The sequence below is a fragment of the Vespa velutina genome, chromosome 8 (genome assembly GCF_912470025.1).
Source record: "Vespa velutina chromosome 8, iVesVel2.1, whole genome shotgun sequence".
NCBI lineage: Eukaryota > Metazoa > Arthropoda > Insecta > Hymenoptera > Vespidae > Vespa > Vespa velutina.
Genome location: NC_062195.1, coordinates 173,733 through 190,870, shown reverse-complemented (window position 1 = coordinate 190,870; position 17,138 = coordinate 173,733). Strand labels below are relative to the sequence as shown.

Here is a 17,138-nt window from a genome sequence, read left to right as displayed (position 1 = left end):
AATAGATTTCAAATATATTTCTTTGCTTTTGTTTTTAAAAACACCGGACATAGCTTCTCGTACGTCAGCAAATATATTGAAATCGTCTCGAAATATAAGATTAATGATATATCATATATAACGAATAATTAATTATTAATTTGTTATCAATTTATTCATTGTATCAGCTTATTCAAGATCAATTGATGTTCCTTTGTTGGTTGGCAATCGATAAAAGTCGATTAGAAATAAGATTCGATACGAGAATACCAATAGGCTGTTACTTCATTCTGCTTCGTACTGTCGTTAGAGTAGATCGTTGCGCTCGGTAAGTGGACGGACATCATTGCGTTTATTGCATAAGTGTCATTTAAAAAAAGTATAACTTGTTCTTTTTTATCAAACATTTCATTTCATTTCATCGTTATCAGGATCGCGTTTAACCGAAATGTCGATTAATAGATCGTTTAACGCTCGATCAACGTCATGCTGAATAGAATCTTGTGTGCCGGGAATTTTCAATGGCCAATACGAAACTTCGAAAAAGATACTTTGTGTCATTTATTTTTCTCCCATCGTGATTTATTTATACCGTCTAGACGTTTTCGAAAAAGGCAATTTTTTCAAAGGCAAGATTTATCTTTATCACTCGTACGTGTACATTCAAGTGGTCTTCTTAGCGTTGACCTTGCCAAGGTCAAAAGTTATTCGAAGGTGGCCTCTGACGAAGTATTATATCGTGAACATTGTGATCTCATTCCTTAGTAATTTCTCCTAATCGTAGAACAATTGTTTTTCCAAAATATATCTGTGCACGCCGTAACGGACTTTGATATATATATATATATATATATATCTCGATCGCACGTATAATCGTGTCATCATCTTTTTGTTTTAGGTTTTCAACTTTGAATTGCGATATAATCAGCAAAATGCCTATCAAGAGTATCAAGGCACGTCAAATTTTTGACTCTCGTGGTAACCCAACTGTGGAGGTAAAAATATATTTTTAAGAAAATTCTAATGTTTGTAAAGTTCGTTCAAGATTACCATCTTATCGATTATTATTATCAATTTGGAGAAATAATGCGCTTGATTCGTAGGTCGACTTAGTCACAGAATGTGGTCTTTTCCGTGCCGCTGTACCATCTGGCGCGTCTACTGGAGTCCACGAAGCTCTAGAGCTTAGAGACAATGACAAATCAAAGTATCATGGAAAGTCTGTATGCAAAGCTGTAGATAACATTAACAGTATTATCGCTCCTGAATTATTGAAGGTTTAACATTTTTTTCTTTGGCATGACTTTGCTCTCTACTATATGTACACTTGTATACGCCTATTGACCAAATCTTGAATACTTTCGTAGGCCAACCTGGAAATTACCCAACAAACAGAAATTGACAATTTCCTTCTTAAACTAGACGGAACTCCTAACAAGTCCAAACTAGGCGCCAATGCAATTTTAGGTGTTTCATTGGCAGTTTGCAAAGCAGCAGCTGCCAAGAAAGGAATTCCATTATATAAGTGCGTAGGAAACAATATTTATCGATATAAACGTTAGAGTCGATATATTTCTATTCGTCGATTATATAGGTACATCGCAGAATTGGCTGGAAACAAAGAAATTATCTTACCGGTTCCTGCTTTCAATGTAATCAACGGTGGATCCCATGCTGGCAATAAATTGGCCATGCAAGAATTTATGATCTTACCAACGGGTGCCTCCAGTTTCACCGAAGCTATGAAAATGGGCAGCGAAGTGTATCATCATCTCAAAGCAGGAATTAAAAAGAAGTTTGGTTTGGACGCTACTGCTGTTGGCGACGAGGGCGGTTTTGCTCCCAATATTTTGGAAAACAAAGAAGCTTTAAATTTGATCATAGATGCCATTAAGGTGAGAATTTCAAGTGCTTTGAATTGTCGTTTGATCGTACGATCGAATCAATCGGTGTTATCATAATTCGTAGATAGCCGGATACGAAGGCAAGATAAAGATTGGTATGGATGTAGCCGCATCTGAATTTTACAAAAACGGAAAGTACGATTTAGATTTCAAGAACGAAAAGTCCGACCCTAGTACGTATTTGGAGCCGGAAGCTCTTAAAAACCTATATTTGGAATTTGTTAAAGAATTCCCAATCGTATCGATCGAAGATCCGTTCGATCAAGATGCTTGGGATTCCTGGTCGGCCATGACAGCTGCTACTCCTATTCAGATAGTGGGCGATGATCTCACTGTGACAAATCCGACGAGGTAAGAGGAGGAGGAGGAGGAGGAGGAGGAAGCTAAATATACTATATTCTTCTTTTTTCCTTCCTTTTTTTTTTTTTTTCCAGAATCAAGACAGCGGTCGAGAAGAAGGCTTGCAATTGCCTTTTGTTGAAGGTCAATCAAATCGGTACGGTTACCGAATCTATCAATGCTCACAAATACGGTAAAGAAAATGGATGGGGCACCATGGTATCCCATCGTTCCGGAGAAACGGAAGACACGTTCATTGCCGACTTGGTCGTTGGTCTGTCGACCGGTCAAATTAAAACTGGCGCACCGTGTCGTTCCGAACGTTTAGCCAAGTACAATCAAATCCTTCGTATAGAGGAAGAACTTGGACCAGCAGCCAAATTTGCCGGAGAGAAATTCCGTAATCCACATGCTTAAAAAGCCTAATGTCGTCGTCTATGTTATGCGCCTTATTACGAAGCTCATTTGTAAAGTACATCAAAGTGATTAAGTTTACGTAATAACACGACGTGTTACGTATATTTTTAGAAACAGCCTCATTACGTAGATTAAACGTACTCTACCGCCGACCTTTTTCTTCTTTCGTTCGATTGTTTTTTGTTTTTATAACAATAAATAATCCATTTCAGTTGTAATTTAATCGATACAGTAAATATTAATGTCCAACGTTATATTTATGATCATATTGTTCGAAAGATAGATAAATATTATATACCGGGTTAATCCAATGGAAAACCGAGTTTCATTAAACAGAATAGAAAATTGTTATGATTATCCTCTAGAAGAGTTAAACGTTGTTATGAGAAACATATCTGTGCAAATGAACCGATAAATAAAAGTAATGTCTATGAAAGAGGTATCGATTCGTTTTAAGCAATGGGATTTGTCAAATATTGTATCCTTGTACCCTTTCAACATCATTAACACATTTTAATCGTATATTTATACAACCCGCTGTTATTAATAACAATTATCAAAAAATATATTATATATATATATATATATATATATATATATATATATATATATATATAATATCGTAAAGAAGTTATCGAAATGGATATAAATTAAAGGACGCGTTTATTTACACACGACGGGACGAAATGATGGAGATATTAAGCGTGCCTCAGGATAATTCCATCGTTCCGCCTTTGTCCTCTCGATCTGGTTATCCAAAGGAGATTACTTTGCTGGAAAAAAAAGAAGGAAGGAAGAAAATGCTATGACTCGCTTATTCGTAGGTTGGACGATTGCGTTATCGATTATCTATCCTTCGTTCTCACCTTAAAATAATCCTCGATCTCTTCTAACGTACGATTCTTCGTTTCGGGTAGTGCAACATAAACGAAAATTGCCTCTAACAAAGCGGATATACCGAAAATAGCAAAGGCACCGGTTATGCCTACCGCATTATTTATCTACGATATTCAGAATATAGAATATTGTTCCAAAGCTTATTAGTTATCATCGTATGGGTGTTATTTTCAAAGAATTGAAAAATTATAAATAGAAATGATGAAAAGCATATGTACCGTTGGAAAAGATTTGGTCGCAAGGAATAGTAAAAAGTTGAAAATAAAGAAATTGAAACCACCGGCGATGCCACGAGCGTTTTGCGGTAACAATTCACCGATCATCAAGCCGGGAAGGGTAAACAAGCCTACGGTGTTGGCGCCAACGTAAGCAAACAAACATATACCAAGAACGTATGCCTGAAACATAAAACGTACGCTGTTATATGCCTGACGTATGCGACGCAATCCTAATTTAACGATTCAAACGGACTTACATCCATATCGGATTCTTCGCTCTTTAACGAAGTATACGCAACGAGTACGAGCGAAGCCAAGCTCGTGCCTATCGCTGAAAAAATACCAAGACTTCGTCTGCCAATTTTAAGTAATAAGACGCAAGCTAGCAGACTGAAAAAGAATCTTGTCAATGCCGTTATTATTGCGGCTACATAACTATCCACACTCTTGCCACCTGTATGACAACGGGAGAAAGTGACAAACGTAATATGTTCATTTATTTTTCTTCAAATAAATGTAATGGTTTCTAATTTTGATAAGCGGCGTCATAAGTACCACCGTTGTTAACTCACCGATGTCTCCTACGAGATCCACCGCGTAGAATACTATTACGTACGTCCCGCTGCTTAATTGCAAAGCGTTGAAGATATTAATAATGGACAACGGTTTGAGCACGTTAGGACTAACGATAATGGATAACGTCGAGGAGACTCGTTGACCGAATGACGTTCCTAATGATTTCTCTCCAATGTCGAGTTTCCCTCTGGCTTCCAATATAGCAATTTCCGTGTTCATCTAGTAGAAACTCGAGAGATTATTATTTCAAATATTAATAAGAAAATTAATGGGACGTTAAAAGTATTATTTTTACCCGTTCTATGTCGCCTCCTCTCAGCCACAATAAAGCGCTTCTCGCTTTTTCGATCTTTCCTTCTCTGATCAACCAAGCGGGACTTTCCGGTACGAATGAGAAGGAGATAAATGCAACGACGGGTAAAACGGTGCCGCAAAAAGCAACGACGTTCCATTCGAAGGATGCACCAAAAGCATAAATCAAAAGTATACCAAAACTGTAGGCCGCGAAAGAACTGGCCACTAAAATTCCACGTAGTCCTGGATCGGCGGTCTCTCCTACTAGTACCTATTAACACAATTAACGCTTTATAACACGTTATAAATGCGTTTGATAACATAATTTTGTCATATAGGAATATCGTTGACAAAAAAGAAAAATATGGTACCAAATCAAATGTAAAAATATCTACATAAAATTCTGTTAATTTCGTTTACCTGACTCGGTACACCCATAAATCCTACTGCGAAACCGGATACGATTCGGCCGACGAGCAAAGCGGGAATGTTTTTTGCAAAACCCATCACTATCCACCCGAGGCAAAGTGGTATCGCCGATAATTGCAGACATCCTCGTCTGCCTAATGTATCGAGAAACGGACCCGAGAGGAGCGATCCTATCGGAGTCGCCAAACTATGGACCGATGCTGTGGACAATTTTTTTCATGTTACGGTTATCAATTACTCGCAATATTTTTACTTTATGTCTTTTTACTTTTTCATCTCTCTCTCTCTCTCTCTCTCTCTCTCTCTCTCTTCTAATGGGAACAATGAATTTTCGCATTACTTGAACCTCGTCGAGATCGCTTAATGGATCTTAATCTTCTCTGGATCGTCGAAACATTCAAGCAAACATTATGCCCTTTATGGAACCGTATATAAGCGTAGGGAGAGAAAGAGGGGGGGAGAGAGAGAGAGAGAGAGAGAGAGAGAGTAAAAGTAAGACTAAAAGAACGTTAAATTCCTTCCTTCTCCGCAGTGTCCCCATTTCCTTTCAAGGAATGCAATCGGTTTACCCATCTATCCATGTCGGAGCCTTTTAGAAAAGACACTTCTCAAAAGATCTAATGTAAAGATTTAATCAAATTAAAGAAATTGTCGAATCGTTCGGCTTTTACGTTCCGTTCCGTTTCCTTTTCTCGATATAAGATCGGATATTAAAAGAATACTAATCTAATTGGACTTTAATGCTAAATCATGTAATATAATTTGTTCGAGCCGCTAGACCAAATACCGTTACGAGTAACATTCGTCGATTCAACAAAGGGGATGATCCTTGGTTGCGGATTACCGATCGCAAGCAGACCTCTCACGCTTGACGGCGATGCTAATCGTCGGTGATAAATGATCGCGGCCTATAGCAGATTATCCCCGTGAAAAAGCAACTACTTGCGAGTGGGTCACGGTCCAACTGTCCAATTCCCAACTCTACGATGCTCTCTCTCATATAATCTCGTGGTTGCTCTCGCCTCGGCCGACGATGGATGAATCACAGGTCTCTCGAGCGAGAATAGAAGTCACGTTTACGATTAAGATCATGCGAGAAGTTGCTATACGCAACTACGGGTTAACACCGAAGACCAATAGAGATATACACACACACACACATATATATATATAGATAGATACGTTCTATTTCGGATCTAAATCACAAACTTGACATTTATCGAAGAGATGAAAAGGAAGAAAATTATGATTACTTACCTATCCACGATCCAAGCTCACGATCCACGTACACAGTCGCATTTTCTGCGGACAATTGTGGCAAAAGTACAGCGCTGTAACCGATGGGCATGCCGGCACCAGCTGCCAATAGCAAAACTGCACCGGCTACCAAGCACTGCAATAACAATGATTATTATCTCAGACGAAAAAACTTGTCGATCGGATAAAAGAATCGTTCGTTGAACAATTGCGATTATAAGCCCGTCATTTCGTACGAATCTAAATAGAGCTTGAAAATTCTTATTAAAAAGTCGAAAAATATTGAAGTATGAATAGTGAAAAAGGCAGGATTAGATTATTCTTTTTACCTGTGCAAAGACAGCTTTTCGATTCGACGTGTATCGAGTTACGACATTTTCCACCTTGTATAAATCGTCCAAGTTTGTACAGCTGTTGTTATTTTCGATGTCTTCGTAGATATCCTTAGTTTTGGAGATTTTGCTATAATCTCTCGAACTGTATTGCAACATGGACTGATTTTCTTCGCTGCGAATCGAATAAATCTAATTTAACGGGGAACTTTAAAGGGGAATGAACTTGCTTCTCTCTCTCTCTCTCTCTCTCTCTCTCTCTCTGTAGTAATTACCTTTTATCGAGCGTCATGGTGATGACGCAAAAGTATTGAAATTTCCTTCCGATCTTTATTATCAATAGATTGTCTCTTCGAGTTTCACCGTCACTCTTGCTTCTCGATTTTTCTCGATCTTTGCGATATCAATGTCGGTGCCCAAGCATTTCGGATTTCTTTCCGTTGTCGTTCCATTCGCGACAAACCCACAAGACGTTCGTCCGTTTAACTTATTTCCATCTTTTTTATCCTAATTAAATGCCATTGAAGTAGAATCTCTTCTTGTCGGCGATGACTCAACTCGACCGAATAGCAATTTCTCTTATATCCGCGATATGCCGCTTTAACGACGCATTCATTCAAAGAGTAAAAGGTTATTAGATAGAAGAAATTTCTGATAGGTAAACGAAATTACGTTGGTTTCTTTTAACACCTCACCTCCGGTTTACCACCGTATCTTTTCTAACGCATTCTAATCCGGGTATCATACGCGTCAAATATTATTTACAACGAACGGTCGAGTCGATTTTAATCACGCGAATATCGCGTTAGTTAGCTCCTCCTTGTTCGTTTACGTAATGAGGAAAGAAAAAAAAAAAAAAAAAAACACTTTGGAAAAAAAGTGCAGAAGAACATAGAAAGTCGGCTCGATTTCTCAATTCTTTGATTCGTTTCCTTGGTCAAGATGCACTTTGATGAATATCGATTGAAAAAAATCCTCTCTACGACGAGATATTTTTGACAAAAGGATAGATCGCGCAAATGTAAAGATAATGAAGGAGCGACGTTTGCCTTATCCCGTTTGCCTTTGCTCGCGGGACTCTGCTCGGTGAACTGTGAGTGAAACATTTGTCGGGCGCCCTCTTATAAACCGCTCACTTTGATTAAGGTCCCTTTCTCGAGCGATTCTCGTGTCTCTTTTATGCCTACACGCGGAGTCAAGCGCCACGACGATGGCGACGATCGAAGATCTTAGCTAGTTGACCTTCGCGAACAAATCTTAGGATATTCGAATCGCTAATTGGCAATGAATGAAATCTTTATCAAGTCGATTTTATCTCTTGATAGATAGAGAGCGTGCGTGCGCGTATACGAATACTGCTTTAATTCAATATATATTTAACGTTTCCCATCTTATACTGTGACCACGGATATATAGTTTATGAGGCGTAAAACACATATTACGATACCTTTTTCGTGAAATTCACATTCGATGCTTTCAGACGTTTAAATAGCAGACGAGAATTAATTATCGACTGCTATTTAAACGTCACCACGATAATCTCTACTTCATGTTACATTTTTTTCTCTTGTCGAACGCTAAACCGCGATTGTTAAAAGCAATGCGAATCGCTTTTAACGACAGTTATGGCGAAGTCAGTTGTATGTCTTATCGTCGTAGTGTAACGTAATAAATGAATGCCCATTGCTTAATAACGATCAGATAGAAAAAGTAAAGAGAACGTTCTCTCGTCCTTGATTTCTTCGGCAGGGTCAGAACGGCGAACAGTCATTTCCGAGATAATAACCATTGAATTCTTCTTTGCCGGCTATCAAGAGTCACGGTGGATCGGTGTTGATCCATTAGAGCCCGATAACCTTGACCCGATATTCGGATAACTGGACGACAAGGATGACGGCTCAACTTGACCGATTACCGAGTCTGACTGAACACAGTGTTACGGATACTCGCGGCAACGACAGAATTTTTCTTCTTTCAAAGATATTGCGTATCTAAAATATACGCGACGAACAACGGATATTCTCGTCTATCTCGTCATTGCACGATCCAACGACACGAATGAACATTGTTTCTCGATTCTTCTTCCTTTCAACGGCGTCGTTGCTCGTCGAATCGATTTTCGCCCAACGAGAGTTCGTTCGCGAGAAACTCGTGCGCGAAAAAGAGAAGAAAAGAAAAAGAAGAAAAAGAAGAAAAAATGGGACACTCCAGCTAGATCTTTTTATCTCGATTGGAGATAAAAAGAAGGGCGCCTTGCAAAAGTCTTCCTTTCGAAAAATCTTTTCGCTCCCGGATCTATTACAATCTATACGATCGCGTGCTGATAGTTCGAAAGAAGATTAATATTTAAGAATTAAATAGAAAGATATTTATACTGATACCCGAGTAATTTATTTTTCATCGATATGGAATAAAGAAATATGCGTTGAAAAAACAAACCTATCTGTCCTATTTACGAATAGCCGAGCGAATAGATTACGACGTACGATCGATACACGATTTAATTAAAACGCTTTCGAATCATTACGGCCGAATGAATAGAAATTATTTTCAAATCCCATTCGATCGGATGTTCCGTAGGTGTCGTTAGGAACGTGCTTCTTATTAACGTATAATTAAAATAAAAATTCATTCATCGAGAGACGCTTTAGGCGACATATACCTAGATTCGACATATACCTAGATTATACCTAGAAATTCACTTCCTGTCTACATCGTATCTACGTATGTAGATATGGGTACATAGCCAATTTCGCATACGTTCATGACAAATTTGATTCGATCGCAAGCGAGTACGACTGTGCGAGTGCACACTGTTCTTCTTCCTCGGTCGCGCTTCGTACGTGCGATCATTGTTTTGCGAAACGTTATGGCGATGTGCCAATAGCCGCTGCTGCGAAATCGTTAATTCTCCTTTCGCGAGATACATATTTCATCTTGCGAACAGAGAAATTTATTACTTGCTAAAGCGTAGAGAAAGAAACGTACTTTTGTCATCGATTCGTTTTACCTTATTAACCGACGCGACGGCTAGGAAGCTCGCTGAATGCAGCCCACCCACCTATCAATAATCCCATTGGTATTTACATTGCGAACGACCATCTCACGTCTATACCTTGTAAGGTACATACGAGACGATATAATAACAATGGTATGGGAAATCGATAGAGCTAATCGATACCGCCGATAATCTCTTAGCGTTTGTTCAAGCAACAAGAAGACATACAACGCGATCTTAGTCGGGTAAGAAGTTGAGGCCATCATCCATCACTCGGCTCGAACGACAATGCGTAAGAAATATTTTGGCCGATGATCGTGAAAGAGGATGGGAACGACGACGACCCTTTTGATAAATGGGCTCGTCGATGAGGGAGACAGATATTTCTATCGAATCGATTAGCGAACTTTGTTTTATGTGCATGAACTTGGTGTATCCGAGTATCGATATAAATATAATATGTATGTAGACAGAACATATACGAGTCGACGTTTTCTTACTTCTCGTTAACTCGTCCGGTTTTAGAGACGTAAAGCGTTTTCAGCACTTCTTCGAACCGCTTTACGATCCATCGAGAGAGAGAGAGAGAGAGGGAGAGAGAGAGAGAGAGAGAGAGAGAGAGAGAGAGACGACTGGAGCGTACTTTCGAGCGAAAGTGCGAAGGCGTTTAAAAGAGAGAAAAGAAAACAGGGGCGTGGTGGAGATGAACACACGAACGCACGAACACACGAACACACAAACACACAAACACACGGTTACGCGTTTACGCGAAGAACATCGTCGTAGTAGGGTAGAAGAAACTCCTTCTATCTATCTCGCTGCGTGTTGGCGGAAGAAAATGGGAAAGGGTGCCTGCCTGCCTGCCTGCCGAGATCCTTTTCTTCGTTCGTTCTTGCGGCAAAGTACTTATCGAAGATGGCACTTGGACGAAGCGAAAGGAAACCTTAGCGTATCCTGTTTGAGAGAAAGAAACAAAGAGAAAATGGAGGGGAAAGAGATTCTTCTTAGATCAATGACGAGCAACGAGAATAGAGATTTCTTTGTGTGCGATACGACGACGAATGACGCCAATTTTATTATCCCTTCTGGCTGGCTATCTTGATAAATCATTCGAAACGAGTCACGTGGCAGTGTTTCGATGGACTTTATGACTAAACGCGTCTACTCTATTTTCCTCAGCTGTTACCAACGACTTCCCATTTTTATCACCTTATCGATATCCAATGGGAGAGAGGGCAGGAGGAAACGAATGCTCGATTACAAGGTTAGGCGAATCGATTATTCATCTTTTTACTCGATCGCAAACAAACTCGACCAATTACGGCGCATGAAGGGAGAGATGCCGTTGAAATACGAGAAATATGACGAATTCGTAATAAAATTCAAAGTAAGGAAATCTCCGTCTCGTTTCGTAAAAATCGTCGATTTTTATGCTTTCGGAAGGAGAAAGAGAGGAGGACTGTCGATGGCACGATCACTCGTCGTTCATCTTTCGTTCTCCTAAACGAAAGGGAAGAGAAATATCCGAGTCGAGAACGCTTGGAGGATGCACGAATCGATCGTCCTAAGCGCTTTCATCCCTCGTCGGAGAGTTAAACGATATTTTCTTATATCTCGGAGAGAATCGTTAACGAGAAGACTTGCGTATAAATAAACGAGTAAGAGGCGGAAAATATTAAGGAGTTGGGATATTCCCGCAGGAGTTAAATACTTCGAGTAGAGAACTCGGTTTTCCCGTTGATGAAATGGATCAAGGAACTTGCTCGACGGGTTTACATCCCAACGATGGATCTTCCGTTATCGTTTCGGAAAGAAATAGCTAAGAAGAAGGAAAACGTAAGAGAGGAGGAAATAGGCAGAAAAATTAATTCGTAGAACTTACTAATTTTACGATATATACGATATATCCGACGACGAAAAGTAATAACAACAACGACATGAGACATTGAAAGCGTTGGGATAAGCGTCGTTACTTACGACCAAAACTTGCATTGGCAAGCACTTGGGATATATACATATATACGTAAGAGTGAGATCGTTAAAAGTTTTAACATAAAGTGCATTCGCCTTTACCTCGAGCTTAAAGACGAAACTTAAACGATTGAGCGCTAATTGAAAAGAAAATTCACGGTCTTGCGACGAAATTATCCAACTATTTCGTTTTATCGCGATCGATCCTGATTCTCTTGAAGTGAATTCGACCATAAGTTTTCTTCCTCCAATCTCGAAGGATTGACTCTTTTTTGTTTTCCTTTTCATCGGTCGGATCCCCTTCACCTACCACCTCCGAAAACATCATTCGATCAATGCGAATGGACGAGCGAACGACCCGAAGCCATTAGTAACAAGCAATAGATTTTTTTCTTTTCAAGACAATCGAGACCACTCGATTGATCCGACAGAGATTTCCTATTTCACCGTCTTTCCTCTCTTCTCTTCCTTTTTTCTTTCTTTCATCTTTATTTTCGAATTTGCGAGTCAAACTTACTTGCTAATAGCGCCAGATTCTTCTAAACCTTTCGATTCTTGTAACGGACGAAAGCTTCATTATCGTTCTAGCTCGATTATCTATATAATGCGCCTTTTATCACGAATTCACTCGAATTGGCGTAATTAGTAACGCGAACGAGTAAATCGAATGTTCAACGAGGATCATCCGGGAACAAATACATTTGTCACAAAGCTGACATATACTTTATGTATGCTTTGAGGAGGAACCTAACGCTAACGCTCGTAGAAGCTTTCGAAGATAATTTCGATTTGTGATCCAAACCTGTTATAACATTCCTCCTGCGTTTATCTCAATTACCTCTCGTCGATCTCACATCTCCCTCACTCGTCTCTCGTTAATCGATATCTTCCCCGCTTATATATACGGATCGCTCGAGAGGAAAGAATTATGCTTACGGCTACGTATTGAAATTGTATTTATCGAGTTAGCGATTAAAATGAGTGGATTGGAAATAATCAAATTCGGTGAGTATTTATTAAATGGATAAGGTAATGGAAAGGATCGTTCCCAATGGCGGTGCAGGATATAAGTACTTACGCGGATACTATTGCACGCCATTGCTTTTTAAAATTCTCTTTGCGTTGTATCACTACGCGATATTTATTATAAAACCATGTCGGTCGCAGTGCGCCTGAGAAATTCAAACGATCGATGTTTCTACGTATGTACCACATACGTTGCTCTTATATCCTCGCTCCTTCGAACGATTAATTATTCCTAATCGACAAAGTTTAATAAATGTGATCTAATCGAGGATGAATTGCAGATAAATATATGGCACAAACATTCCAAGTATCTCATCGATCTCTTTTCCTTATTTTATCAACTTAAGTCCAAAGGTGAGAGATAAAAAATATTATACCCGTGAGGTCTCTCGAGACGATAGATCGAAGGGTGGATTTTCTTCTTTCTTCCTTATCTTTTTCTACCTTCCCTTTGAATTCCTCTTTCGCACGTCATTCTCTTTTCCTCCTTCCGCTGTTTTTTTCTCTCCTTCGTGACATCTTCTCGCGAGTATCTTCGAGTCCGACGAAAAATATTGGGAAGAATTTTTCAACGTTACGATAGCATCGGCCAGCGTGCACGAAGAAAAATCTTTTTCGGGATACTCCACCTAACCGTTTTCTTACAGTTTTCTTCCCTTCGTGCCAAAAATATGTTCTACTATGTGTATATATATATATATATATATATATATTTTCTCTTTAAGAAAAGATTAATACGGCTAATAGGTATATATTTTTTTTCTTTCTTTTTCTTTTTTTTTTTCGAATAAAACTTTGCTTTCTAATAGAGATTTATGCTCTCGAAGACGATCGGATAATGACTGGCAGTGTCTTTAACCTCCGTGCTAGTTGAAATACAAAACTGTGTCAAGGATAATGCTCTTTGTGACCTTGAATAGAATTGTACTTAATGGTCTTTAAAGGGAGATCACTTTATCGATGCTATCTCTCTCTCTCTCTCTCTCTCTCTCTCTCCATAACATTTCATTCGCAGAAATTGTAATAATTTACTATCAAAATTAAGACCTTATAAATCGAGTCCTTCACTTGCACGACCACTTTATCTATATCACTTATCGGCTAAATTATAATCGTGAGTCTCACGTTTATCGTTAGTTTATCGTGGATCCTCCAAGAAAATTTCTACAGTCTCGGTTTAACAGAATGCCATCTCGTATATCATAAAGTGATAATGAAACATAATTCGATTAGGCTATTAGAAAATCAAAATGTTTGGCTCGATGTGCCTCAGCTTAGACTCGTTGTCACGTCTAAGCGTACTGCTGACATCATCCCATAATATCCCCAATAGGTATGCGAAATAAGTTTACGATCCAATCTCTTTTGCCAAATGAAACAGGCAAGATATATAAGTACGCTTCAATCCTTTCGCTCTTCTATCTTTTTTTTACCACTCTCGTCGTTATCATTTATCCTTTCCGTGATATTACGGAATGTGAAAAAGCTTGGTTATCCTGGTTCAAGTAAATTTGCTCAATTTTCTCATAATGTCTACGTGCGTCGAGTAGAATGCCACGGAGCAAGGAACTCTGAACGAGTTCTTATCGAGTGAATCGTGTTCTCTCAGAGAGAGAGAGAGAGAGACACGTCGAATTGTCTCGAATAGTCGTTCTTATCGTTCGAGATTTCGATTAAACGATCGAAAGCGTTCTCGAAAAGTATCTCGTTTTTCCGAAAAAACACCCCGATAGATCGAGCCGCAGGATACGCGCGACGGATTAATCTCGGAATTGCATGTGGCCGGAAAATCCTCTCGCTGTAGCTATCATTTTTATCCTATATAAAATGCGCATGGACGAGGAAAAGAGAAGAAAAGTTTTCATTCATGCTCCAAATGTAATAGAATAAAAGGTATAAAGTTATCTCGAATTCGCACGGACCGCCTTCATCCTCCCATTCTCATTTCTCTATATTCAAGGCTAACACGTAAGAATGAAACAGGTTTCATTCCTCCTCGGTTTCGAGCTTATCCGAGAGATAGAACGAACTGTAAGGAAAGTGGAGACTCTTAAGTGGTATCGTGGTAATACTAACCTTGTGGGATATTAGAGTCCTTTAGCGGTAAGCACAACGTTAGGTCCCTCGATCTTGCCGTGCTTTTACTTTCTCCCTTATTCTTTCCGTATTTCCAAAAAACACGTCCAAAAGAAAAAGGCTCCTCCAAATTCTCTCTATTACTTACTATCGATTATTTATTTTCTAATTGTCAAAGAAATTCTTACCTTCCGTCAAGAACGCATCTCGCTATTCGAATTATATCTCTGTCCTGAAATATTTTCATAGGTAACGACGATTGAAAATCCCTTTGTTATTTTATATTCACAAATTTGAATTTATTTATAGGAGAACTTTATACAAGTGATATTAGAGAAATATCCAAGAGTTTTTTTTATACCGTCGGAAGGCGACATTCCGTGTTACCTCTTCGATACTCGATGGTCAATATGGCGTAGCTTAACAAAATAGGTATATTAACAGATAATTAACAAGATTCTCCATGATTGATTCTCCATCGTTTTAATTTTTCTCTTCTCCAAAATTTTAATCTTCTCTCATTGTCTCCTTTCGAATGAAATTATTAAGCAATAGGCACGCCCATTTCTATTTAAATACGGTTGACGTGGGAAGAGAAAAAATTTGAGAGAAGCTAATTGTAATAACTTAAGGCTAAATAGATTTATATAATTGTAATTATCTCCGCGCCTCCTTTTAACCTTAAAAACTGTTTTATCATTTTGCTTTCTATCAGTCGTCGTTGAACGAAGAATTTTACCTATAGTATAACTGGTATAATTGTCTCATTTCGTTTTGAAATAAAATAACGAAGCATTATTATCTATTTAATTTTAAACGCGCGCAATATTTATAACGAGAAAAATTCTCTCTTTGGTCTGACGATAGTTCAGCTAATTCGACTAAGTTTATATAAAAGGTCCGTTTGTCGCGCGATATTCAAAGCGACACTAATTTATAACTATATTTATAGCGATAAAATTTCTTTAACCGGATGGAAATATATTTTTGGTCAGAAAATATTACTTATCTCAAATGATCCTTCCTCGTATGCGTATATTATTCGGAGTACTTTTTTCACACATTATTCTTAGATAGACGAGACGTAAAGTTAAACGAAATATTTATATATTATTTGAAATATTCGAAAGTTCATTATACGATCATGAACAGATACGGAAGTTTAAATGAGATCCTTACCGCCAAACGTATAAATTAATTATACTTGTATATAACGCGGTTTAGAACTGATTACGCGATATGGCCGAAACGGTGTATATTTCATTTCTCGTGTATTCCGTTAATAATACTTTATGAGAAGAGAACAATTCATCCTCTACAAGCTCGATCATGTTATTCTTTAAAAATATTCGATCTCATAATATTCTCGTCGGTATGTTTTATTATTTTATAAAACAACGAGAATTAATGCGATTGGTAAAACTTTGAATTAATCCTTTGTAGAAAGTTCGCAAAGGAATTAATAATATTTCGAAAACGCGCATATTATTTATATTCCAATTATTCCATTATCTTCTCATCGGAAACACAAGCGAGGTGTATAAGTGTTCTATCCATACGTTGTTGTATAATACGTATGTGTTATACGTATGTGTATATGTTTACCACGTAACAAAACGATAATTTATCCTATTGTTCCTCTTCGAGGGAATAAATATATATCAACAAATGTGCGACATCGGATAGATAGGTATACATAGATAGGTACATACCTTAGTTTCTCATCTTTTTATACCTACAACATTTGCTTATGATTCGGAAAAGATATTTCTGACATTTCGACGAGTTACGTGGTCTTATCCTCAAGTCGAGGAAAGACAAGCCAGGGAAAATAAAAGAAGATCCAGTATTTGAAATAGTTTTTCTATTATTCGACGATTGGCATTAATTATTCCAAGATATTCCCTGAGTACAGGTTGAGCGATGCTTACCAGACTCGATAAATCTATTTCTTTCCATCGTCGCGTTATATTTAATTTGGCGACGGAAGAATTTCTTTTAAAATAGATATTCGTTATTACACTCGAATGAAATTTCTATTACATTATTTTCGAAAGAGGATCCCTAAAAACGAAGGGGCTTATTATTGAACGTTTGTTTTAACATTTAAATATTTTTATCTGCGGACAATTTCAGAGAGAGATAGAGAAAATCTGTCTATTCAGCGATAAAGTCAACTTCGTAGAATAGAGCAATTTCTATGAATTTACTAGCGCGAGAAAGAGAAGACTCGCCGAGGGAAAGAGATAAAATATGGTCGGAGGACTAAACTCTCTAGCTATATTTACGTCTATTTGGAGGGAAGAAAAAAAAAAAAAAAAAAAAAAAGAATAAGAGTACGAGATAAAGAGGAAGAGTCGATCGATGGCTACTTAAAGCTTCGATCCTTTGCTCGTCGGAAAAATTCAATCGACGACGACGACGA

General features: G+C 38.2%; 2 protein-coding genes across 3 annotated transcripts; one reads left to right on the top strand and one right to left on the bottom strand.

Annotated features, from left to right (window-relative positions):
* Positions 1-158: 158 nt before the first annotated feature.
* On the top strand, positions 159-3,075 carry LOC124950966 (enolase). Of its 2 annotated transcripts, none has more exons than XM_047498587.1 (7): positions 159-307; positions 878-974; positions 1,083-1,256; positions 1,347-1,504; positions 1,574-1,874; positions 1,948-2,234; positions 2,318-3,075. In XM_047498587.1, the coding sequence occupies exons 1-7, from the start codon at positions 186-188 to the stop codon at positions 2,637-2,639; spliced, it is 1,461 nt and encodes a 486-aa protein (XP_047354543.1). In that variant the 5' UTR covers positions 159-185; the 3' UTR covers positions 2,640-3,075. The 2 variants fall into 2 exon arrangements, with proteins under 2 accessions (XP_047354543.1, XP_047354544.1); XM_047498588.1 differs by lacking the exon at positions 159-307 and adding an exon at positions 313-358.
* Positions 3,076-3,245: 170 nt separating this feature from the next.
* On the bottom strand, positions 3,246-8,062 carry LOC124950962 (facilitated trehalose transporter Tret1-2 homolog). The gene is made up of 10 exons (XM_047498576.1): positions 6,918-8,062; positions 6,640-6,817; positions 6,311-6,446; positions 5,045-5,253; positions 4,626-4,895; positions 4,327-4,549; positions 4,012-4,208; positions 3,755-3,934; positions 3,506-3,640; positions 3,246-3,412 (listed from the first exon to the last, which is right to left on the bottom strand). The coding sequence occupies exons 1-10, from the start codon at positions 6,932-6,934 to the stop codon at positions 3,338-3,340; spliced, it is 1,620 nt and encodes a 539-aa protein (XP_047354532.1). The 5' UTR covers positions 6,935-8,062; the 3' UTR covers positions 3,246-3,337.
* Between the last annotated feature and the right edge of the window lie 9,076 nt (positions 8,063-17,138).